General features: G+C 45.8%; 1 protein-coding gene across 3 annotated transcripts in view; it reads left to right on the plus strand.

Annotated features, from left to right (window-relative positions):
* Positions 1-4,213: 4,213 nt before the first annotated feature.
* Positions 4,214-25,081, plus strand: part of ARHGAP42 (Rho GTPase activating protein 42) — a 254,291-nt gene continuing 233,423 nt past the window's right edge. For 2 of the 3 annotated variants that reach the window (XR_008319529.1, XR_008319530.1), the window contains exon 1: positions 4,214-4,757. Coding sequence is in view for 1 of the 3 variants with exons in the window: in XM_053309902.1 (XP_053165877.1) it covers positions 4,604-4,757 (154 nt within the window). In the remaining 2 variants the exon portion in view is untranslated. The remainder of the gene's footprint in view (positions 4,758-25,081) is intronic. The other variant, XM_053309902.1, reaches the window with a different exon arrangement.

Raw genomic sequence — 25,081 nt, forward strand, 5'->3', positions numbered from 1 at the left:
ATATAGGAAACATCATCATTCTTATTCTTTTTGCTATGTAAATTGCTTAGAGAACATTTTCGTGGTGCCTTTCCACATCATGTGATGTTTCATTCCACGCCTGAACTAGGCTTGCCTGCCAGTGGGGTCTTATGAGACTTGCCCTTTGAATGGAGTTGTCATTGTCTACTCTGTACAGCCTCTGCCTTGCTTGTGAAACAAAAATATTATCTAGGTGACATTAGACCTACTCCATTACATACATGTAGAAGTCTCTTTTCAAATACTTTATTTATTTATTTGAAAATGCACAATTCAATGTTCAATTCACAAGAATTTTCAAAGTGGTATTCATTGTATTAGTGACATAGTTTTAGAACTGTAGCAGTAAGGGAATCATCAGCTTTTTGCCACCACAGGGAAAAATAAAATTCTCCCATCACATAAAAGATAAAACACTTGCGAAAACAAGGGTGCTTTAATAGCACACTTAAATAGGCCAAGCTCTTATACCCTGTGAATCTCCATTGGTAATAGCTTCCATAGATGTGGGAGTCATAACCGGAAATGTTGGTAACTGTTACAGTTTGACCTCTGCTAGAGGCAGGGGCGGATTAATATATTTGCTGCCCATAAGCAAATAGGATTTTTGCCGCAGTGGGGAGGCGCAAGGTGAAATCCTCCCCTTTTTGTCATCACATGCAAAGCAGGCGTGGCCCGGGTTCCAGAGAGCCCGGGCCCCTCATTTCAGGCAGTTGTGGAGAGGAGCACTGGTCTTGTGGTAGCAAGCATGACTTGTCGCCTTAGCTAAGCAGGGTCCACCCTAGTTGCATTTGAATGGGAGACCAGAAGTGTAAGCACTGTAAGATATTCCCCTCAGGGGATGGAGCTGCTCTGGGAAGGGAAGAAGGTTTCAAGTTCCCTCCCTGGCAGCTTCTCCAAGAAAGGACAAGATTTATTTATTTTTTATAGGACAAGATTTTTTTATTGAACCAACAAACTACCAAAGCATACAGTACGTTGCCAAAGCACAATTATATACAAAGTGGTTGTTTGTACATCATATATCTACAAAGATTTACACACAAGGATTTGGAAACCCACAAGGTTATGAAGTATATGCAGGCAGTACTGTAACTCGGGGATGGGGGATTACAAGGCACATCAGGTAATGGGGGGGGTTTACGTCCAATGTCCATTTCCACAATTTGTCCCATTGCTGTTTAGAAGAGGTACTCTTGTCTTTTTGCACATAACCATACAAACTTTTCCAGAAGAGATTTACTGTCTCATCTGTGTGAACCTCTTGGTCGCGTCTTCCCTCCCTATTCCTATGCAGGAGCATTGCATAAATGACATACAGGTTTACTAACCTGATTACGAGAAGGGGAATGTTCCAGTTCCCTAGTATGAGGGCACCCGTTCCATCCCGTTTCCTTGAAGGTTTCTTTCTGGGACCTTGAAAAGAGGTTCTGTCGCTCAAACCCGAGGTTAGTTCTTCCCAAGTCTGTTTTTCCAAATCAGGCCACTCTAACAACTTGCTTACTCCCTGCCACACTCTTTTGGCTACCACACACTCTTTTAAGAAATGTGAATGGGTTTCTCTGAATGTTTTGCCTAGCTCACTAGCTTTCTGTTTGCAGGTGATTTTAGGACACTCTTGCTGGTCCTCTGGGAGCCATGGCTTAGCCGCATTAAGTGGTAGTACTTGGTGGTATAAGGGCTACCTTGTTTCCCATAAATAGAAAGGGACTTTTTTCTCCTTAAAGAGAGCGATAGAGTGATCAGGTTGCAACAAGTACTGTGAAGTGCGGTGTTTCTAAATCAGGTTTTTAAAAACCCACTTCTAGAATCTCTCCATAAATTGTTTTCCTTAGTTGCTTAACTGAGGAGGACCCTTTAAATAGATCTGGTTCAACCTTCCATTTTTAAAGTGTGAATAACAAAACTCTCAAGTAGTCCTGGTGTTCTCTTTTTAATGCTTTGTGTGATACCGTGTTTCCCCGAAAATAAGACAGTGTCTTATATTAATTTTAGCCCCAAAAAATGCACTAGGGCAATTAGCGGTACATCAGAAATTACTGCTAGGTCTTACTTTCGGGGTAGGTCTTACTTTCGGGGAAACAGGGTATTACCATTGAAAGATCCTTTCCCCCACCATGCTATGCCCCATGCTGACTTGCGCCAATGCAGAGCGAAAAGCGAGACCCAGGTTTTTTGCAGGAGGTTGGACATATTATTGACATTCACGAAAATCCAGTTTCCAAAATTGTAGGACATGAATTCAGTTACAAAATAGGGTTGCAGGGCAGGTAGGGCTAGGCCTCCCCGCTCAACCTCCTTAAATGCTACTGCACGGGCCAAAGGGAAAGACGCTGTGTGCCATACTAGACGGAAGATCTGGCTTTCAACTCTCTGAAGGAGATCGAGCGGGGGAGGATAGACTACCGCCAGGTTATGCACCGGGGGGTATCCAAGATAGGGCTGAGAGAGATTCCTGCCTGCAACCTTGGAGAAGCCGCTGCCAGTCTGTGTAGACAATACTGAGCGAGATAGACCAATGGTCTGACTCAGTATACAGCAGCTTCCTATGTTTGCTGCCTGAACAGTTCACTGGAGGGAGAAAAAGCAAAATAAAGGGTGTTCAGGCAGCAAATGCTGCCTGAAATGAAGGGCAAGAGCTTGCTCGGCTTCAGAGCTGAGCAGTGAGTGAGCCAGTGACTCCCCCTTTGCAAGTAACCCTCTCTGTTACTGGAGAGGAGGGGCCGCTGCCAGAGGCCACCGTGGTGCCGCAGATAAATCATACATAGCACTTTCTTTAAAAGGTTAAAATAAGGGGGTACTCTTCCCTCCTCCACCCTCCCTTCAGCCAACCACCTAGAGCACCTCCATCCCTTTTTAGAGACAAAAGGGGGAGCATTTCCCCTCATGCCCTCCCTCCCCACAGCTACCACAGCCCCCAGAGAGTCATGGCAAAATTTGAGGAGTGGCCACTTGCCGCTCCTCAGATTTCCCCACCATAGGCAGATGCCTCCTCTGCCTAGGCCTTCACCTGCCATCCGATAGAGGTAACCCCCACAACACAGACCTGCAACTTGCATGCACCTCTAAATGATTGGGGGAAGTTGATATGCTAGCACTTTGAATTTAGCTGAGAAGCAAATTGGAGCTCTTGCAGTTTTGGACTAGCATGATCACCTAATACTCTTAATCCAGTTGGCCCTCCTCTATGGGGAGGGCATTGGACGTTTTCTGGGGAGGGGAAGGATGCAATCCACTACCCATTTACCTGAGAGTAAGGCAGCTCCATTGAATTCAATGGGACTGGCTCAATCTGGGGGTGGGGGTGGGGTGGGGACAGCTTCCCCTTGCTTTCTACTCTGCACGCCAACGGAGAGGGCTATCCAGTTATAGAATGGCATGGCAGTGGTTCTCTAACCTGGGTCCCCCAATTATTATTATTTTTTAAAACACATTTTATATCCCGCTTTTCCTCCAAGGACCCCAGAGCGGTTTACTCCATACTTAAGTTTCTCCTCACAACAACTCTGTGAAGTAGGTTAGGCTGAGAGAGAAGTGACTGGCCCAGAGTCACCCAGCAAGTGTCATGGCTGAATGCGGATTTGAACTCGGGTCTCCCCAGTCCTAGTCCATCTGGGGATTATGGGAGTTGTAGCCTTTTGTGGCTGGGGATTATGAGAATTGTAGTACAACATAATCTGGGAGACCCAGTATCTGTGGTATTCCAAATGTTGATGAACTACAACTCCCATCACTCCCAGCTACATGTGCCTGGGGATGATGGGAGTTGTAGTTCAGCAACATTTGGAGTACCACAGGAAGGGGACCCCTGCTCTACACAGACAGATCCCCCACACCCCACACACAGCTTGGCTCAGCACCACCAGAGTTGCCAGTCACCATTTCATTGTGCAACCCCATTTGTATAATTTCCCTGTGGCTTGTTTTCAGACCCACACAGAGGGTTGTTCGTCATGAGACTATAATAAAAGAGGGCTTTTCGTCACACATAACAACCAAAGTATGCGGCTCATTGCAGTAATAATAACAACAAGAAGCACGGATGCCAGTGTTTTGGGTCTCCTTTTTTCAGGAGTTGTGTGGTCCTTTTTTCAGCTGGAAGGGGCGGGCATGGCGCCGTGGAGAAGCAGGGTGGAGGGCGGCGGGGTGCGCGCGGGGCCTGGGAACAGGCAGAGCTCGGTGATTGGGCCGGAGCAGGAGATCAGAGCTGCCTGTTCCCCCTCCCTGCTCCAGCGTGTCTGCCTGCCTGTTGACCTGGGAGGAGAGTTTTCTTGGCTGGGCCAGGAGAGGCTCAAAGCGGAGCGCTGGAGCGGGGAAGGGACAGCCCCAGCCAGAGTTGCCGGAGGAAGAGGCTGAGCAGCGGGACGCCGTGTGGAGCCCGCGGCGCCTGCGATGCCCTCCTGCCTGCCTCTGCCATGTAGCTGCTGACAGCAACTGTGCGCCGCTTGCAGCAGAGGCTGGGTCCGGCCAGGGGGCGAATCTGGACGCCGCTCGCTCGCTGCCTCGCTCTCCTGCCCGCGCCGCCACCCGCTTCCACCCCCGGGAGCCTCTTTCCGGGCTGGCTGCAGCAGCCGGCGCTGCCATGGGGCTGCCGACTCTAGAGTTCAGCGATTCGTATTTGGATAGTCCGGATTTTAAGGAAAGGCTGAAATGTCACGAGGTCGAGCTGGAGCGCACCAACAAGTTCATCAAGGAGCTCATCAAGGACGGCAGCCTCCTGATCGGGGCCCTCAGGAGTGAGTAAGGCGGGGGGAAGCATGGGGGGCACGGGCAGGGCCAGAGGGAGCCCATGGGGGACGGGTCGGAGAAGGAGGGGGGAAAGGCTCTTCTTTTGTTTGAATGGATCAAGAGGAAAGAGCGCCCCTTCTGGTAGCCAAAAAGTTTCTCGGCGTTCCATCCGTTTCTTTGGGGGGCATTTCCTAAAATTTGCTTCTCTGCCTTGTTTTATACCCAAGTTTTAGGGTATTTCATCAGATGTTTTAGGGTATTTCCTAAAACTTTCTGCCCTGGTTTAGATACTTGCTACCGCCTTGCTTGATTTCTCATCGCCCAATTCTATGCTGTCCTTTTGTTTATATAGCGCCATCTACGTCCAGGGCTCTTTACAGAATAACGACAAAACTAAAAATCTCTGCCCCAAGGAGTTTATAATGTAAAGTCCCTTATAGCTGGCGCTTGGGGTCTGTTTTGCTCCACGCCCACAGTGTTAAATGGGGCTTCCTCCAAGGTGCATAGGACGCAGCCTGACTTCTGACATGCATACGGTTAGACTATAAGGCTTACTGAGTTAAATGCCAAGAAAGAATGCTAATCGTACAGTGCAATCGTAAGCAAGCCTACTCAAGAATAACTCCCACTAAGTTCAATGATGCTTACTCCCAGGTAAGTGTACATAGTAGGATTGCAGCCGTTGTGGTTTTTCTATGACTCTATATTGTTATGAGTCATATAAGAGGTAAAGCAACAGATAAGAAATCTAATTAAAAGAAGTGCGCTCTTTAAAACATATTATAAAAATAGGTGCAGAATGAGTCCCACCCAAATGATGTGTTGTCTGTGCTTATTTACATAGCAGTGAGTCCTGCTGACTAATAGGGCTTATTTTTAGGAAAGCGTATGGATTGCAGATTCTCATGTGCAGTGCCTGCATGTCAGATATGTATGAATGTAAATGTGTGTATTATAAAAGTATGTGTGTAAGGGAGTTGAGACTAGCTGTGGCTCTTCATCACATGTGTGTGTGATGGGCACACTCTGTTGATGCTCTGCTGGGTCCCAATTCTATGCATAGTTAGGTCGGAATAAGCACAATTTAATACACTGGGATTTACTTTGGAGTAAATGTGCATAGACAGCTCTTTGAAAGTGAATGGTAATACTTAGCACTTTTTGCTTTTTCAGTGTGCTTCACATGTGTGAATTTGATGTAATCCTTACAACAACTTTGCAAGGTATTATTCCTGTAATGCAGCTGGCGAACTGAGGTTCAGAAGAAGTGACTTGCCAAAGGCTGCCTATTGAGTTTATAGCAGAAATGAGATTCAAACTGGGCAAGTCCTTATCCATGGCACTGTCTCTTAGCCACTAGCTCAGAAGTCCTATAAGTTTTGTTTGTTCACCTTGATACTCTTCGGCAGATCTTAAAGGGTGGAAAATATATTGAATTCTGTCTGTGGCCCTGGGCTTCGACTGGATTCCAATGTAATAGATTCTCTGCCCCCAGGAGTTCACTCAGTGCAGCAATTATGGAATTACAAGATTGTTTGGAGGTCAAAAATGGGGTAAGACACATGGGTGATTGACCCAAGACCAGCTAGTGAGCTTCACTGTAGGAGAGGGGATTTGAATCCAAGTCTCCCTGGTCTTAGCCAGTGGTCCCTCTAATTTTTTTCATCTCTGTGTGGAATGAATTTTGTTCTGGGTGGCAGTATCAAGGCAGTGTGTGCGTACCTGTATTCAGAATGGGGCCTTTCTGATTCAACGTGAGCAGGATCTAAAATGAACTAAGTGGACATCCAAAAACTTGTGAGCACACACACATGTGCGCACGCCTTAGAGGGAACAGTGGTCTTAGGCCACTGCATTGCGTAACAAGCCATTTTTGGTGAAGAAATTGGCCGAATTCACATTACTAAAAGCCCAGTTGTGATAGACCCTTGAATATTAAAGTGTCTTGCAGTCCAATCCTGTGTGTGGCTACTCAGAAGTAAGTCTCTTTTAATTCAGTGGGGCTTACTTCCAGTTTAAGTACATAGAATTGCAGACTTAATGACATTCACTAAACTGTGCTTTGGAGTGGATTTCTGGAGTTAAAAAACCATGAGCTTCAGCTATCTTGCTGCTTGTATGTGTGGCCTGTATTTTCCCAGTAACGTCATCCTTTTAAAAAACTTGCGTTTTTGAACTTCATTCATCCTTAAATAATGGATAAATTGCTGGAGTTGTGAATCAGGACAGAAGTGAAGTTTTGAAAAGATGTTGCTGGCTTCTGCATTTCTTGTATTTCTGGGGGTTTCTCTTCTTTCATATAATTTTGAATCCACATAATTCTTGACTTCAATATAAATATATTTGGGAAGTTGGAAAAGGAACAGAAGCTTTGTTAACCCTTGGCCTTCTCTGCAACTCTGTGTAATGACTGTAATCTCTTCTTTCATTGAGGTCTGAGGCTATTTCACATATGTATTTTACAAAAGAGCTCTCTTTTCCCCTTTTTTGGTGAAGCTGTGGTGAACGCTAAGTTCATTCTTCTTTGTCTCCTGTGTGTTTGGTCAGCTTGGGTAACAATCTGTTCCCAGTTAGCCAAAGACACTTCTCAGTTGGTGGAGGAAGGGTGATACTTGCCACATACCTTGGGATTTCATATTCTTCTGAAAAGTGTTGCCAGAACTCGGACGGAATGTGCCAGGTGATTGTTTAATGCCAGCAAAATGACCAGGTCTGCATACAGTAGCTGTGATCAGATATTATAGTCAGCGCTCTAAATAAAACTACCTCTGTGTCAGTGACAAATACATCACCTCCCTGTGATGTATAATGGAAAAGCAGAGGCTGGTTGTTGCTTTAAATAATGTTTGCTTCCCAGAATACAGTGAGGGAGAGCCCTTCGGAAGGAGTAAAAAACCCCAAACAAACCCAGATTACCCTTCCTGGGAGTTATTCACACATGGCTTCATGCTGCAGGCTAAGTGTTGAGCGAAGCCACTTTGAATTGCACTCGCGGCATTGAGGGATGAAGCCCCTCCCCTCTGCTCTTCGGTTTTCTTTTGGTGCAGGTTCACATCACATGCCTCTGTGTTGTTCTTCTAGCTACTGGGGCGTGGGGAGAGATTTCTAAAGTCTGTAAACTTAATCAGCATTTTTAAAACCTGGAAATATATCAAGATAAGCTAGAATTCAGAAGACAAAGCCCAGTTTGTTTGTGGAGTGCTTCCAAGGATCTCAAATGGACTTTGGGGTAAGCATGGCTGGTGTGTGACGCACACACTCTCTTCCAGAGGAGAATTGGGGTAACAGCCCTGTCTGTAAAGCCTCGTGTGTCCCTATTTTGCTATCACCACCTATATTTCCCAAGGATAGAACCTCTAAACTGAAAAAAAAAATATCCCAGTAGCTTGGTAAAATGAGTATGGAGGTGATGGACAGGCAGAGACACTGGTTACTGGAACTAAAGAATAGATAACTTTTTGCTTGTAGTTTAGATTTCTTATGCAACAGAGCAAGCAAATGACAAACACGCATAACACCACACTTTTCTTTTGCAATTGAAATAAATCTTTAACTGGTATGGCTCTCTCACCTAAACATTGCTGAAGCCTGATTATCTTTTCCTACCTTTACTTTTCCTATTCTTTTCCTACCTACTTTTGCCCCACAGAGAGCCCTTTCTCCAATCGGAGAGAAGGGGCTTGAGGGTGAGCGGGGAGGAAACCTTGAAAAGCTTACCTCCCCCAGATGACGACTGCCTCTAGTCTGGGCACAGAGATCACGTGCCCAGATGTGCAGCTTCCTTTCCTGGCAGCGTGGAGGGTCAGGGGGCTGGGGCATGTTGCCCCACCCCCGGAACTCCCATAATGCACCACATGAGTGCACAGTGCATTATGAAGATTCCCCCAATGCCAGCTGGGAGTCCCACAGTCATCCCAGCCCCGGTTGTCAGCAGGGGGGGGGATGCTGCGCTAAATGATTGGGGTGGAGGGGGAATTAGGCTAAAGGAGTGCTCATTCCCTTAACCCCATTTAAGAGGCAGGGCTCTTTAGTGGGTTTGTGGCCATGTGGCTGCTGGCAGCCGCTCAGCTGCTGCGGGTTCACACGTGCAGGCAGGAGCAGGCTTGGCTGATTTGACTTGCATAGCTTGGGTTAGAATCTTGAACACACCATCTTCCTTGTCTGGCTTTCCCACCCTTCTGGATGCATAGCTTCGTAGTCATCACAGTGACACAACTCGGCAGATGCTTCCCTGAAGAATCGCCTTCTTTCTTCTGCACGTCCTTTGGAGAACTCCACAGAACTGCTGGCCAGTCCTCTGAATAGCAATGGTATATGTCTTGTTTTCCTTTTTATATTGGGGCATGGAATCATTTTCTTTCTCCTTTTGCTATGCAAACCACTTTGTGAACTCTTTTATTGAAGAGCAGGCATTGACACATTTTCTTTGGATCTAGGAGCTAACCCAAAAATACAATAGGTATTGTAAATGGACATTTGACAAAATTAGTAGACTTAAGTGATAGGTATTGTGTGGGGCAGTGGTAAATGCTTTTCTCTCTATCCCCTTCACAAGTAACATACTTGGGACAGAAGCAGGACTGCCTGGGACAAAGAAAGATCTTTTTAAATAAATCTGTCTCTGAATATTCTAGCACCATGGGTAAATTTCTAGGCCTTGTGGCTTCCTGGCACCTGGGGTTTGTCAACCCCCTGGCATATGTAGTAGTAGTAGTAGTAATAATAATAATAGTAATAGAAATAGAGATTTGTAATCAACAACAATAATAACAACAACAAGGAAAATGTCAGGTCCCTGCCCTATGAGGCTTATAGTTGCTAAGGAAAACAGCGGGAGGGAAGGAGTGGTAGAGGGAAATGGAATAAGGGATTAATGTGAGCAAATGTGGCTTGAATGTGCACAACACATTCAACAACATTGAATGTACAGTTATCCCTCGCCAATCACGGTTTCCCCAATCACGGATTTGAGTATCAGCGACTGGGAAATTGTGACCTCCCTCGCCAATTGCGACCTGAGTATCTAGAAGCAGGGGTAAGCAGTGAGGTGGCCAAATCTGCAGATGATACCAAACTCTTTTGGGTAGTGAAATCCAAAATGGATTGTGAGGCGCTCCAAAGGGATCTCTCCAAACTGGGGGAGTGGGCGACAAAATGGCAAATGCGGTTCAATGTTGGCAACTGTAAAGTGATGCACATTGGGACAAAAAATCCTAACTTCAAGTATATGCTGATGGGATGTGAGCTGTTGGTGACTGACCAGGAGAGGAATCTTGGGGTCATGGTGGACAGCTTGTTGAAAGTGTCGACTCAATGTGCAGCAGCTGTGGAGAAGGCCAATTCCATGCTAGGGATCATTAGGAAGGGGATTGAAAATAAAATGGCTAATATGATAATGCCCTTATACAAAACTATGGTGCAACTGCACTTGGAGTACTGCGTACAATTCTGGTCACCACATCTCAAAAAGGACACTGTAGAACTGGAAAAGGTGCAGAAGAGGGCAACCAAGATGATCAGGGGCCTTTCTTATGAGGCAAGACTATAACACCTGGGGCTTTTTAGTTTAGAAAAAAGACGACTGCGGGGAGACATGATAGAGGTCTATAAAATCATGTATGATGTGGAGAAAGTGGATAGAGAGAAATTCTTCTCCCTCTCCCGTAACACTAGAACCAGGGGTGATCCCATGAAATTGATTGCTGGGAATTCTAGAACCACCAAACAGAAGTACTTTTTCACACAACACATAATCCACTTGTGGAATTCTCTGCCACAAGATGTGGTGACAGCCAACAACCTGGATGGCTTTAAGAAGGGTTTGGATAACTTCATGGAGGAAAGGTCTAACGGCTACTAGTCGGAGGGCTGTGGGCCACCTCCAGCCTCAAAGGCAGGATGCCTCTGAGTACCAGATGCAGGGGAGTGACAGCAGGAGAGAGGGCATGCCCGCAACTCCTGCCTGTGACTTCCGGCAGCATCTGGTGGGCCACTGTGCGAAACAGGATGCTGGACTAGATGGGCCTTGGGCCTAATCCAGCAAGGCTGTTCTTATGCTCTTATTCAAGGTTTGGTGAGTTTTTTAAAATAAAAAACATTTTTGAGGGGTAATTTTGGGGGCTCCGGGGGTGATATCTGGGGGCCAGGGGGCGATTCTGTCTTTTAAAAACCTTATTTTCGGTCTTTCTGCAACCACGATTCTCCCCCAACCCCCTGCTTGCCATTGGTTTCAATGGATCATCTTCCGCGAATTTGCCAACCGCAAGGTTTTCCAGGAACGGAACCCTCACGGTTGGTGAGGGATGACTGTACACCTTCGGCAACAGGTTGAATATGCACATCTTCTTCTTTCAGATGGAAGGCCAGTCTTCACTAGAGGCATGTATTAGACCACTGGCAAGGCTGGAATAAGGCACATTTTCAATCATAGTGAGCTGCAAAAATAAACTTGGGTTGAGTGTTTTGTTTTAAAACAAACAAAATCTTAGTTGTATGAACTTTCAGATAAGGCATGGTGTGCCATAGGTGATGAGCCCTTGCTTATCTCTAAAAGGAATAGGATTGCCAAATCCCAATCTGGAGACTCCTCCTTGCTTCTTAACAACCCATAGTGGAGAATACAGGTGCAGGTTCTCTGGCCTCTCTCCTTCCTTTTCTCTTCCCATTCTGCTGTGAAGGGTGAGCAGAAGGACTGGGAGAAGAATGGTATGACAAATATTGAAACTGCATTCTTCTTCATAGCTGAAGGAGCAGATAAAAACACGAAAGTTAACCCGTTGCAAACTGGCAGTGAGGAACCATTTATTCTCCGAACCAATGGCATAGAGCGAGATATACATACTTCAGGTTGCTTTAATTTATATAGAAATGGTCAACTGGAAGCTTCAAGGCCAAATCCAGCTCCTAAATTGTGTTTTCCTGCTTCCAGGATTGGCAATTGGGAGGACAAAGAAGGTCATTGGTGAGTAGCATCAGGAGCAACTGGACTTGTCCCCCATTTTGAGGAGTGGAGTTTGGATATTGGTCTGCCACCATATACTCCCTACTCTGACAGGATGAGCTGTTCACTGAATTGATAGCTGGTCTTGTGGTAGCAAGCATGACTTGTCCCTTTAGCTAAGCAGGGTCTGCCCTGGTTGCATATGAATGGCAGACTTGATGTGTGAGCACTGTAAGATATTCCCCTCAGGGGATGGAGCTGCTCTGGGAAGAGCAGAAGGTTTAAAGATAGGGCTGAGAGAGATTCCTGCCTGCAACCTTGGAGAAGCTGCTGCCAGTCTGTGAAGACAATACTGAGCTAGATAGATCAGTGGTCTGACTCAGTATATGGCAGTTTCCTATGTTCCTAATTCAGTGGCTATGTGTAGTTCATGAGCCATCTTATTTATTTATTATTTCTCTGTGTAAACTACCCTGAGCCATTTTGGATGGGCGGTATAGAAATTGAATCAATAGTAGTAGTAGTAGTAGTAGTAGTAGTAGTAATAATAATAAAATAAATAAATAAATAATGAGCATTGCCAGGATTTATTTAAAACCTGGCAATCCGGGCAGTTTTGATCAAGAAATAGAGAGATCCCTGCCTGCTCGCCCCCCCATCCCAGTAATGGCCTGTTTGTTTTTGTGGCTCTTAATCCTGTCTTGTAGTAGGGACAGGCGTTAGGTGGCTACTGGGCTTATCTGAAATAGCTCTCCAGGCATTTGGGCTTTTTTTCTCCCTTCCTTCCCTTCCATTCAATATCTTCAAATCTGATTGGCTGGCTGAGTGGGGGACAGGGTTGTGCCATTTTAATTCCTCTCTCTCTCTTGGCATTTAGCATTGCTTTTACTTTATCTCCCATTAATTTCTCTCCAGTTCCTTCCTCCACAGATCAGACTCTCTTGCTCCCTTCCTGCCATGCTGCAAAATTCTCCTGAAATACAGCAGTTTTGAAGTTAAAATCCCCTGTTTTGCTGATGTGCATTTTTGTACAAGCCACCATCTTATTCCTGGCTCCACCCCGCCATGCCACCAGTTTGTGACTATTTCATGAAGGTTACGTTACTGGAAGTCTTAAGTTTGCTGTAGACTCACTTTTGAGAGTACATAGGAAACTATGTTAGTCTGTTAGAATAAAGCCAAAAGCCACAATCTAAGAAGACCTTTATTAGGACCAACCAAAACGATTGCTCAGGATGTTGAATCATTTTGATTAAAGATCTTGCTGGATTGTGGTTCTTGGATTATTCTGAGAGAGTTTGCGGTAGATTAATTTCTTGAAAGGATACTGTGGGAGAGGTATTTTGGACACGTGTTTTTGTTATCCTTGCCTAGTCTGAGTAAATGTAGCATTGAGAAGCATTGTGCAATGCCATCTTGTTTTCTGTGAGGAAGAAAATTCTAATCAAACAGCTGAGTAAATAATTGAATCAGCCGTGAACTCCTTGCCTTTATTTCTTGAAGGGTGTATTACACAACTGTAGGTATACAGTAGCCACTGGGTTGACACATACAATTAGTGTTGTGGTCTTGGAGCTGCTTTTAAAAAGATGGACTTCTGAATTGGATTCATTGGCATGAGGAAGAGCTCATTTATTTACTAGTGTATCAGCTTCACTCATCTAGCTTACCTACCTTTTTAGGGCCAAGCTAAAAGCCTGTTGCATGATTAAGACCTTTAAAAAGCATATGATTAGTAGCTGTGGGGGATGGTGATGGATCAAACTTTAACCCTTTGCCATTTCTCCAGTCCTGATCCGGATCTCCTCCTCCCCCACTTGCAGTTGCTCTTTGCTCCATTGGTGGCAGTGAAAACAGAAGGGAGAAGAAGGACATGTTTGTAATCACAAGTAACAAATAAAGGATTTGCTTAATACTTTAAACCTGGTACAGATTGGGAATACCCAATCTGACACTCCCAATCTGTACTCCTAATTATTAGGTCTTGTGCTGCTGCTTCTCTTCCATACAAATTCCCTTCTTTCCTTTCCCACAGTGACTGTGGTAGGTATCTACAGATCCACTTGAAAGCTCATCAATGGTGAGTGCATCCAGCACTGCACAGGTTTCCTTACCAGAGGTGTCATTTCCACTGCCATTTTTGAGAAGGCAAGAAATGGCAGGAGAGATTCAGGAGAGGGCCCCCACTTTTTCTTACTAGCTCCATATCCCACTGCAAATGACAGAAGATCCCTAAGGATCTGAGGGAAGAGAGGGAATTGGTGGCGACCACACAGAAATTGTTTTGTGGTACATCATTATTTTAAATTTTTTGGATCCCTGGATTATGGTGTGGCTTATACCTTGTCTGAGGTTAACATTAACCATGGTTAGCATCAGGGATCCACAAAATTTAGCTTAGCTCATTAGCCAGCCATTATTTGTGCTCCCCCCACACCATCCCGTCTCTCTTCCTTCATCCTTTTCTGGCACACAGGGAGAGGCCACAGTTAAGAAGCAAGCCATCTTGTCACTTGCACTAGGATCTGGAGATGGTAAGAAGCAGTGGGAGCCCTCTCCTACTGCTCAGAAAGGATTTTCAAAATGGAGGGGAAATGAGACCTCTGGAAAGGAGATCTTGGTGGTACTGGGTGCCCTGTATATGGTAACTTGGAATGACAGAATTACAAAAGACTTGTTCCATGGTCTGAAGAATCTACACTCTCTAAATTTAAATGGGCAGATAAAGGTGGAAAGAGTGTAAGGCCGTGCATGGCACACACTCACACACCCCACTTAAAAAAAAAGTTATTGTTGTTTTTAATGTGATCTCTTGTGTGTATAGGGAGGGGAAGGTAAGACTGCGCAGCAGTATACTACCGTGAACATAAGAGTGAATGGGATGTCATTTTTAAATGAATAGCATATGAGCAAACAGACTTCCAGCCCTGTGCTAAGGGCCTTATTCCGATAACTCGCCATTGCTCCAAACACACTAAAGAATTTCATAGTTCTTAAATTGTAGTTCACATCTGAATATTACATACTTGTTCCTATTAAAAACATCCTGAAATGTAAGCTCAAAGGCAGCACATATTTCTCACGGTTCTCTGGCATTTGTTTACTTTGACAGCCCTTTGCATTCGCTGTTTTTGTTTCTCAAGCGGAGCCTGAGAAATTCCACTGTGTTCAGTAGAAACTGCCTCATAGATGCAAGTATGTCCTTAGATCCTGCATTGTGGATTTCAAACGGGCTGTGTGGAGATGCAGACTTCATAAGTTATATGGCAGAGGTGGCCAACTTGAGGGTCTCCATCTGTTGTTGGACTGTGGGTCCCATCATCCCCGGCAATTTATTGTGACTGGGAAGCATCATTTTGCTTAGTTCTGCTAAACCAGAACACTTGAAATCCATCCTCATTTATTAAAAAGCCAAAGAAAATGATAACATACATGACTTGTTACAATTGATAATGATGACTGTTCATGTTTGTCAACCTGTCTTGGTTATGTGAAAATACCAAAATAAAAAAGTGTTTTTAAAAGTTCCGCTGACAAGTACTTAGAACCCATTTGCTATTTAAGGAGTGGGTTCACATGGTCAGAGAATCAAGGCATGAGAGCTCTCTTCTCCTCCTACCTTGGTTACGAGCAGGGTAGGAAAACTGACCTAACCTTCTTTGAGCAACCTGGGCTGGAGGGATTTTTGTGAGTACACACAACCATGCAAACCATGGTAGCCTGCCTCCTACCCTGAGTCTGATGGTTGTGTGAACCAACCTACTGAGGCTGTGCACATGAAAAGCCTAACCCAGCCTAGGGCAGCTCAACCTTGGTTAGGCTGCTTGGGGTCAGTAGCAGGATTGAGGCTGACTGGGACTTGCGGGGCAAAGGTGCTGATCCCCGCTGATTCTGGCGTTGCCTCCACTGCAAATTTTTAACCCTGGCCCATAGCCAGGGTTAGAGGGTGCAAGTGTATCCTCAACCCCAGGGCTGGGGCCATGTGTGTGCTCTGGCTGCATGCATAGGGGGATTCCTCCAATGCACAGCACATGGTGCATTGTGAGATACCTGGAGCTTGGCCTCCAGCTATCCACGCAGCTCAGAGCTGTGCAGATAGCTGATCATGTGGGCACACAAGCTGCACTCCACACAGTACTGCGTCAATCATTGGGGGAGGGTGTAGGTTCAGCGCAGCCTCCCCCCCCCCGCCCTAGTAATGGTTATGTGAACAACCTTATTGTTCTCCTTCAGCATAGGTGCTTATATGCCAGTGCCAGAAGTGTCCGAGATGGTTGAGCTGGAGTGCTTGGTTGCTAACACAGAAATAGATATAGTGGGTATAACAGAAACATGGTGGAACAGTGAGAACCAGTGGGACACTGTTATCCTGGATATGGACTCTATAGAAAGGACAGGGAGGAGTGCATTGGAAGTGGAGTAGCACTGTATATTAAAGAAGGGATAGAATCTAACAAGGTAGAAAACCTAGGTGGACTGGAGTCCTCCACAGAAAACCTGTGGGTGACAATACAAGGCCTGAAAGGAAATGTGCTACTGGGGATGTGCTATCGCCCTCCGGGTCAAAACGCTGACAGTGACTGGGAGTTGCAGGAGGAAATCAGGGAGGTGTCAGGTAGAGGCAGGGCTGAAATAATGGATGACTTCAATTACCCACACATAGACTGGGTAATTTCACAGTCAGTTAATGACAGAGAGGTCACATTTCTAGATACGCTGAATGACTGTGCCATAGAACCAACCAGAGTGAAGGCAACCTTGGACTTAATACTGAGTGGAACCCAGGACCTGGTGCATGATATCAGTGTCATCAACCCTTTAGGGAACAGTGACCATAGTGCGATCAAATTCAGCATACATGTGGGGAGAGAATCACCAAGGAAGTCTAACACAGACACTTTGAATTTCAGAAGAGGAAACTGATTTAAACGGAGAAGTATGGTGAAAAGAGAGCTGAAAGGGAAAATCAGGAGAGTCACTTTGCTCCCGAATGCATGGAGTTTACTCAAAACCACAATACTAGAAGCCCAGTTGGACTGTATAACCAAAAGGAGGAAAGGTACCACTAAGTCCAGGAGGATGCCAGTATGGCTAACAGGTAATGTGAAGGAAGCCATAAAAGGGAAGAAAACTTCCTTCCGCAATTGGAAGGCCTATCCAAATTAAGAGAACAGAAAGGAACACAAACTTTGGCAAAAGAAATGCAAGGTGACTATAAGGGAGGTGAAAAGAGAGTTTGAGGAACATTTAGCTAAAGGCATCAAGGGGAACAACAAAAACTTCTTTAAATACATTAGAAGCAGGAAACCTGCCAGGGAGGCGGTCGGACCATTAGACAATGCAATCAGGCTCTACCGGAGGACTGGAAAGTAGCCAATGTAAAACCGATTTTAAAAAAGGGATCCAGGGGTGATCCGGGAAATTACAGGCCAGTTAGCTTAATGTCCATTCCAGGCAAATTGATGGAAAGCATCCTCGAGGATAAAATTGTAAAGCACAAAGAAGAACAGGCCCTGCTGGAAGAGAACCAGCATGGCTTCTGCAAAGGGAAAACTTGCCTCACAAACCTTTTGGAGTTCTTTGAGAGTGTCAACAAGTGTGTGGATGAAGGTGATCCAGTTGACATAGTCTACCTGGACTTCCAAAAAGCTTTTGACAAAGTTCCTCATCAGTCTCCTGAGGAAAATTAGCAGTCATGGGATAAGGGGACAAGTACATGCTAACTGGATTGCTAACTGGTTGAAGGACAGCAAAAAGAGGGTACATATAAATGGAGAGTTTTGACAATGGAGGGAAGTAAGAAGTGGGGTCCCCCATGGATCTGTACTGGCACTGGTGCTTTTTAATTTATTCATAAATAATCTAGAAGCAGGGGTAAGAGGTGAGGTGGCCCAATTTGCAGGTGAATCTTGGGGTCATGGTGGACAGCTCGTTGAAAGTGTCGACTCAATGTGCGGCAGCTCTAAAAAAGGCCAATTCCATGCTAGGGATCATTAGGAAGGGGGTTGAAAAATGATAGTGTGGCCACACCTGGAGTACTGTGTACAATTCTGGTCAACACATCTAAAAAAGGACATTTTAGAACTGCCAAAGGTGCAGAAGAGGGCAGCCAAGCAGATCAGAGGTCTAGAGCACCTTTCTTATGAGGCAAGGCTACAACACCTGGGGTTATTTAGTTTTTAAAAAAGACGACTGCGGGGAGACATGATAGAGGTCAATAAAATCATGCATGGAGTGGAGAAAGTAGATAGAGAGTAATTCTTTTCCCTGTCACATAACACTAGAACCAGGGGTCATCCTATGAAATTGATTACCAGGAAATCTAGGACCAACAAACGGAAGTACTTTTTCACACAACGCATAATCCACGTGTGGAATTCTCTGCCACAAGAAGTGGTGACAGCCAACAACCTGGATGGCTTTAAGAGGGGTTTGGCTAACTTCAGGGAGGAGAGGTCTATCATCAGCTACTAGTCTGAGGGTTATAGGTCACCTCCAACCTCAGAGGCAGGATGCTTCTGAGTACCAGTTGCAGGGGAGTAAAAGCAGGAGGGAGGACATGCCCTCAACTCCTGCCTGTGGCTTCCAGTGGCATCTGGTGGGCCACTGTGCGAAACAGGATGCTGGACTAGATGGGCCTTGGGCCTGATCCAGCAAGGCTGTTCTTATGTTCTTGTCTTATGTTCTTGTTCAAGCCTTCCTCTTAACTTCGCATGCTGGGGGAATACGTATGCTTTCTCTGTTTCTCCAAAGCGATGATGCTGCATGGGACCAGATTCAGACTTCCTAAGAGAGGTCCTGCCCATGAAAAGATTTCTGTGTTTCTGCAATCTTTCTGTGAATGATTGCAGTGTATGAAGTCCCTGCTTCATACACTGCATCACAGAACTTTGTTGTGCTTTTGTGCACTCTGCTTCTGAGGAATGCCTGGAATTCTTTCTTTCTTTTTTTCCTTTTTGTATTCCCTAGGAAGTGGTTTCAGAACTAATCATTGAACAAATTAGTGGGTTTCTTTATTATGGCTGCTCCCTAATCTTTCCATGGTGTGTTTGAACGTTTAGAGAAGTCAGCAAATGTTTTGGGCTGTAATACAGCTACAGAGGAAACAGACTTAAGTCATTCTTCTTTCTGTCCCTGAACACTGAATAGGAATCTGTAGAACCCCCCTGAGAAACTTCTATTGCCTTACAGAAACTCTTGAAAACTCAGATGTTTAATCTTGGAAAGAACCCTGAAATTGGCTTTGAATTTCATTTCCCCCCCAAATGAAATTTCCCTAACGTAAAGCTGAGCTCTTGTTCAGAGTTGAGCTAGCAGCTCCGATGTTGCAAAATGAACCTTATTCTAATAAGCAGTAACCTTTTTGTTTAGCAACATTCAGTAAAGGTTTTGTAGCTATGGGTATGATCCATGTCCACGTGTCAACATATCCCAATATGGGGATATCTCCATATTGGCCTATTGCCTAAGGCCTATTTCTGCCCCCCTCCCCCCAATTCCCAGCCCTTGAGTAGTCCAGGAAACTGAAGGTCTGCTCATGGGAGTCAGCATGGTCTAGTGGTTAGAGTGTTGGACTAGGAGGACTGGGGAGACTCAAGTTCACATCCACACCCAGCCATCAAACTCGCTGGGTGACTCTGGGCCAGTCACTTATTCTCAGCCTAACCTTACAGGATTATTGTGAGGATAAACGTACCCATGTACTGTGCACTGCTTTGGGCTCCTTGCAGGAAAAGCGGAATATTAATAAATATAATTTGACAGGGCAGATAAAAAGATTGGCTGTGGAAGTATGCAGACACACACACACTCTCACACACACACACACACGCTTCCCCATAACGGCCTGTTGCCCTGCCTGTGAGCATGTTGGAGCAGAGAAGGAAGAAAAACAATATTCTTTGAGTAGGGATGTGCACAAGCCGGTTCGGCGTCTGCTTTGGGAAGTGCCAAACTGTCTCGGGCGCCCACAGCTGAACTGGTTTGGCGAGGCAGGGAGTGATTCCCTTAATGAGCAGGTAAGCAGGTCCTTATCTGCTCTGCTGCTGCCCTGCCACTTTTCCAGGCGCGACTTTAGCTTGAGCAAAGGCCATGCGCAGCTGTGGGCAGCATTGTTCCCTGCAAGCTGCATGTCGACGCCGCGTGCAGCCTGCAGGGAACAGCGCTGTAGCTGTGTGCGGCTTTTGCTCAAGCAAACGCCATGCCCGGAAAAGCGGCAGAGCAGATAAGGACCTGCTTACTTGCTCCTTAAGGGAACTGCTCCTCACGCCTGCACGAACAGCCCGTGCACATCCTTACTCTTCAGCTTGCTCTGCCTGCATAGAGCAGGGCTGCTCAGCTTTGGCCCTCCTGCAGATGTTGGCCTACAACTCCCATAATACCTGGCTGTTGGCCACTGTGGCTGGGGATTATGGGAGTTGGAGTCTAAAAACAGCAGGAGGGCCAATGTTGAGCAGGCTTGGCATAGAGGAAGAGATACCTCTTATAGTGCTTTAGAGCAGTGGTCCCCAACAGGGGTACTTGCATCCGTAAGGGTACTTGAAGGGCTCTCAGGGGATACTCAGAGCCCTCCTTTCTCCCCACACTGCAGCTGTGCTATTTGTTCCCCATCTGAGGATCACTGGCTTGATGCATCTTCCGCAGCCTGTCCACTGCAGAAGGGGAGGGAGGAGGTTGAAGAGGAGACCCTCCTTCTCTGTTCTTTATTGGCTGGATACATGCTGAAGCTCAGCATCAGTGTTCCCTCTAAGGCAGGCTTGCTCAACTTCCGGCCCCCTGCAGATGTTGGCCTACAACTCCCATAATCCCTGGCTGTTGGCTACTGTGGCTTGGGATTATGGGAGCTGTTGTCCAAAAACAGCTGGGGGGGCCAAAGTTGAGCAGGCCTGCTCTAAGGCATGCGTGTGCACATCCGCTCACATGTTTTTTGATGTGCGCTCAATTAATTTTAGACCCCGCTCTTCAGGAAGGTGCCACTCTGAATGCATGTGTGTGCACATTGCCTTGATACTTCCGCCCAGGACAAAACTCATTCCGCACGCAGATGAAAGAAATTAGAGAGAACACTGCTCAGCATATGTCTCCCCTCAGACTGACTGACATACTTCAGAAAATTAGCATGGAGTGCTCCCACTAAGTTCAGTGGGAATACTCTTGAGGAACTTAGTCCGGATGTAAGCCAGTGACTGGAGTAGCCTGTGTCATAACTGTAACTTTTAAGTGTGTGAGCGGGACGGGGGTACACTCGTTAAAAAAAGGTTGGGAACCTCTGCTTCAGAGGAAACTAACTTAATGCCAAAGCAAAACCCAAACTATAAATGGTAAGACATTGTGCCTTTCAGGGGAGGGAGTTTCCTTCCACCTCTTCTGCAGAGAGGCACAACAGAGAGTCTGCACTTGAACTGTTTATGATGCTACTTGAAGAGCTGCAAAACTTGCTCAGGCCTTTGATGACGTTGCTCGCCTCTCTGATTTAGGGTGGTTTGTGGTTTTCTAGGAAATGTGATATTGATGGCAGTAGAGCTACCTCTAGGCTTACTAGTGCCCTGTGTGAAAAAAATGAAATTGGCAGGTTTCCCTGTTGAAAAATAGAACTATTTTTGGCTTTAAAAAATATTACTATGCTTCACTTTTAAAAATGCACTTTATAGCACAGTCATTAATATGTACATTATGCGTAGACTATGCATAATGTACATATTAATGACTGTGTGCTATAAAGTGCATTTTAAAAAGAGAAGCATAGTAATTTTTTTTTATTTTGTTTGTTTGTACACATTTGTTATTTCATGCGATAAATGGCAGGCCCACTACACTCTGAACTTTAGGGTTCCAGCAAAAAGAAGCCACCACATGAAGGCAGCCAGGCTGGCTGGCTGCCGTATCTTTTTCTTCTTGAAAAGGGGTGTCCCGCAAGCTGCAGTGTGCCTCCCTTCCTGTGTGTGGGGCGAGCAGATATCTAGCCAAGTCACTTCTTGACATCACATGATGTCAAGAGATGTACATCTCAGGTGGTATTAAAATATGATGAATAAAATTAAATCATACTCCAGCTGCCGTGATGCCAACAGTTACTTCTTGCACAACCCTCCTGGGATCTTGGAGAGGCCAATACAGCACCAATATGTGATTGCTAGGGTGTGCCACACCCTCTGAAGTGTGGTGCCTCATATCAGGTCTTGACAAATCTTTGGATCTAGGAGCCAGCCCAAAAATGTACTGTAGGAGCTAGGTAATGGACCAGGGGAACCAGACTGGGTGATGGACATTGTGGAGGAGAATGGTAAATGGGCTTGTCCTTATCCCCTTTACAAGTAACATAGTACAGAAACCAGGCTGCCTGAGACAAATATCTTATTAAATAACGCTGCCTTTGAATATCCTAGTCTAGGCGCCATAGTTAAATTTCTCGGCACCATGACTCCCTGGGATTTGTCAAGCCCTGCTCTATCTGGTTACACAGGTAGCTTGCGCATGGCAGAGATCTCAGTGATGCTTCAGAAAGTAACTGGGCTCTCTGTATGCCCTCATTCATTCTTGAGGATTTGCTTCCAGATCTGTTGCATTTGGACATCATTGTCTCTTTCCTTTTTAAATTTGATTTTCTATGTCATGTTGTGTGCAGGGTGTACAGATATGTTTGAGATGAGCCTGGGAATTGGTGTGACGGTGACTACTATCACAAAGGCATCTAGGGGTGTGCACGGAACCGCGGAGCTGCGGTTCGGCACTGGGGTGGGGGGTTCTAAAAAATGCGGGCTGCAGGATCCCTCTCTGCCCGCTTCTATTCTCTACGATGGCTCTACGAGCCATCGTAGAGAATAGAAGCGGGCAGAGAGGGATCCTGCAGCCCGCATTTTTTATGGTATTTACAGTGCAAAAACTGGAAAGGGCGGGAGGGGTAAGTAAAGCCCCCCCGCCCTTAATTGAACCCCCCCCAACCCTCCCGAACCAAAACCACCCCATGTCCGGACCGGTTCGGAGGCCAGTAGAATGGCCTCCGAACCGGTCCGTGCACACTCCTAAAGGCATCAGTCTCTTTCAAGTCTAGAAGCACTAATGTTTTGCCCTATTAAAGTCCTATGCATTACCAAGGGGAAAGAGGCATTTGGGGTGGGAATTTTCTCCTAACTGAAAGTTCACAACTTCCCCAAACACCGATGTTCCCTCTAAGGCATGTGCATGTGGATGTGCTCACAAGTTTTTAAAATGTCCGCTCAGTTAATTTTAGATCCCACTCAGGCTGAATCAGGAAGGCCCCACTCTGAATGCATGTGCACGTGCACTGCCTTGATACCACCACCCAGAACAAAACTCATTCTGCACACCGATGAAAAAAATTAGAGAGAACACTACCAAACAACAAATGTTAATTCTCTCTTTCAGTTTTAGTGTTACCTGTCCAGGCTATGCTAGCGAAGCATCTCCAGTAGGAGAAGGTGGACAAGATTGGCAGTCATATAGGAGAAGGCGATATGTTTAAGATTTGCATGCTGAATGTGCTTGTGTGCTTGGTTTCTGATGAGAGATGTCTGGGCTGCAACCACATCATCTGATCTGGATGGAAACTGTGATGCTTATTAGCAAATGCTTATGGACTAATCCTGCTCAGAGGGACTTCTCTATGGTATGGTGTTGTGTAAGATGGTTCAGGTACCAAGCTTTGGAAATGAGCTGTAGGGCAGAGCCTTGGCTTCAACTTAGCCCTATTATGGAAATGATAGCAGTCTGGGTGTTGGAAGAGATCTGAGATGGTGGAAAATGGAACTTGGATGTGTACCTCTCCATGCCAAATGCAGGAAATAGAGCGCGCACGTGCGAAAGAAAGAGAGCACACTGTTGCCTTCATGTGTTGCTTGTGAACTTCCCAGAGAGATCTAGCTGATCATTGTTAGAAAGGGGATGGTGGTCTGGATCAGGGGTGAGCAGACTGAAGGCTTTTGAGAGCTGCTGCTGTTTCTTTGGTTGGTTTGTTATTTGGCCAGGGCCTTGGGAATTACTAGCATGAGATGGCAGCTTGGGGAGGCAGAGTCAGTCACAAAATGGCGGATTAAAGCGGAAGAGCCAGTTACAAAACAGCATTTTGTGCAAAAATTTGCACCAACAGAATTAGGTACTTCTAGCATCAAGCCTCCTGAATTTCTGGAGAGTTTTGCTGCAGGACAGAATGGAGCAAGAGAAACTAAGGTAAGGTAAAGTGTGCCGTGGAGTCGGTGTCAACTCCTTGCGACCACAGAGCCCTGTGGTTGTCTTTGGTAGAATACAGGAGGGGTTTACCATTGCCATCTCCTGTGCAGTGTGAGATGATGCCTTCCAGCATCTTCCTATATCACTGCTGCCCGATATAGATGTTTCCCATAGTCTGGGATACATACCAGCGAGGATTCGAACTGGCAACCTCTGGCTTGCAAGTCAAGTCATTTCCCCCCTGCACCATTAGGTGGCTCTAAGAGAAACTAGCAACTCCGATTACTCAAAGGAGAGAGAACGAGAAGCTAAAATGGCTTGGCCATGTCCCCACTCAGCTAGCCAATCAGATTTGGGTATTGACAGGAAAAGCAGGGAAAAGAGGGGGAAATGAGACCCAATGCCTGGAGAGCTACTTCAAATAAGTACAGGAGCTGCCGATAGCTCCCAAGTTACCTAAGGCCCGCCCTTGGTCTAAATGATCTTCAGTCTGATCCAGCAGAGCAGCTGTATTCTATGGACTAACCAGAGGCTCTTCAGCTGTTGTTGGCTCTAGTTCCCATCATCCCTGGCTATTGGCCATTGTGACTGGGTTGATGGGAGTTGTGGTCAAAGAGCTGGAGAGCCTCTGACTGGCCATTCCTGTTCTAAGGCTTTTATGTTGATGCAGAGTTTCCATTAGTAAGAGTCTGGAATGAGTGTGTTCCTTGAAAGGTTGTAAGCCTTCCTTCCTCTCTGGGGGTGAATGAGAAGTAGTCATTCTGGCCTCTAGATCCACAGGAGCTGGGTTGAAGACCCACTGATGCTGTTACCTGACGAGGCTTTCTCTATTGCAGCATGCAATCCATGCGGTATTGAACAATCTCATTGTGCTTAAAGGGATGTGAAAGTTTAGTTTGGCACAAATTCCCAGATTCCAACTTTTGTCATGCTGCTTTTGTTTGTTTGAAATTTGATATGGTCTCGGCGCACAAGGCTCTGTTTTCAATCTCTTGGAAATGTGAGCCAAAAAACGTATGTCTTCATTCAAGGTAACTTTCCCCCCCAAAAGCCATTTCTGTTTCTGCTTAGAAATGTTCCTGAGGATATCTAGGATATGCTTTTTAGTTCCCTCTAAGGCGTGCACACATGCGCGCGCTCATAAGTTTTCTGATGTCCACTCAGTTAATTTTTAGATCCCGCTCAGGTTGAATTAGGAAGGCCCCA

Source organism: Hemicordylus capensis, chromosome 3, assembly GCF_027244095.1.
Source record: "Hemicordylus capensis ecotype Gifberg chromosome 3, rHemCap1.1.pri, whole genome shotgun sequence".
Lineage (NCBI taxonomy): Eukaryota > Metazoa > Chordata > Lepidosauria > Squamata > Cordylidae > Hemicordylus > Hemicordylus capensis.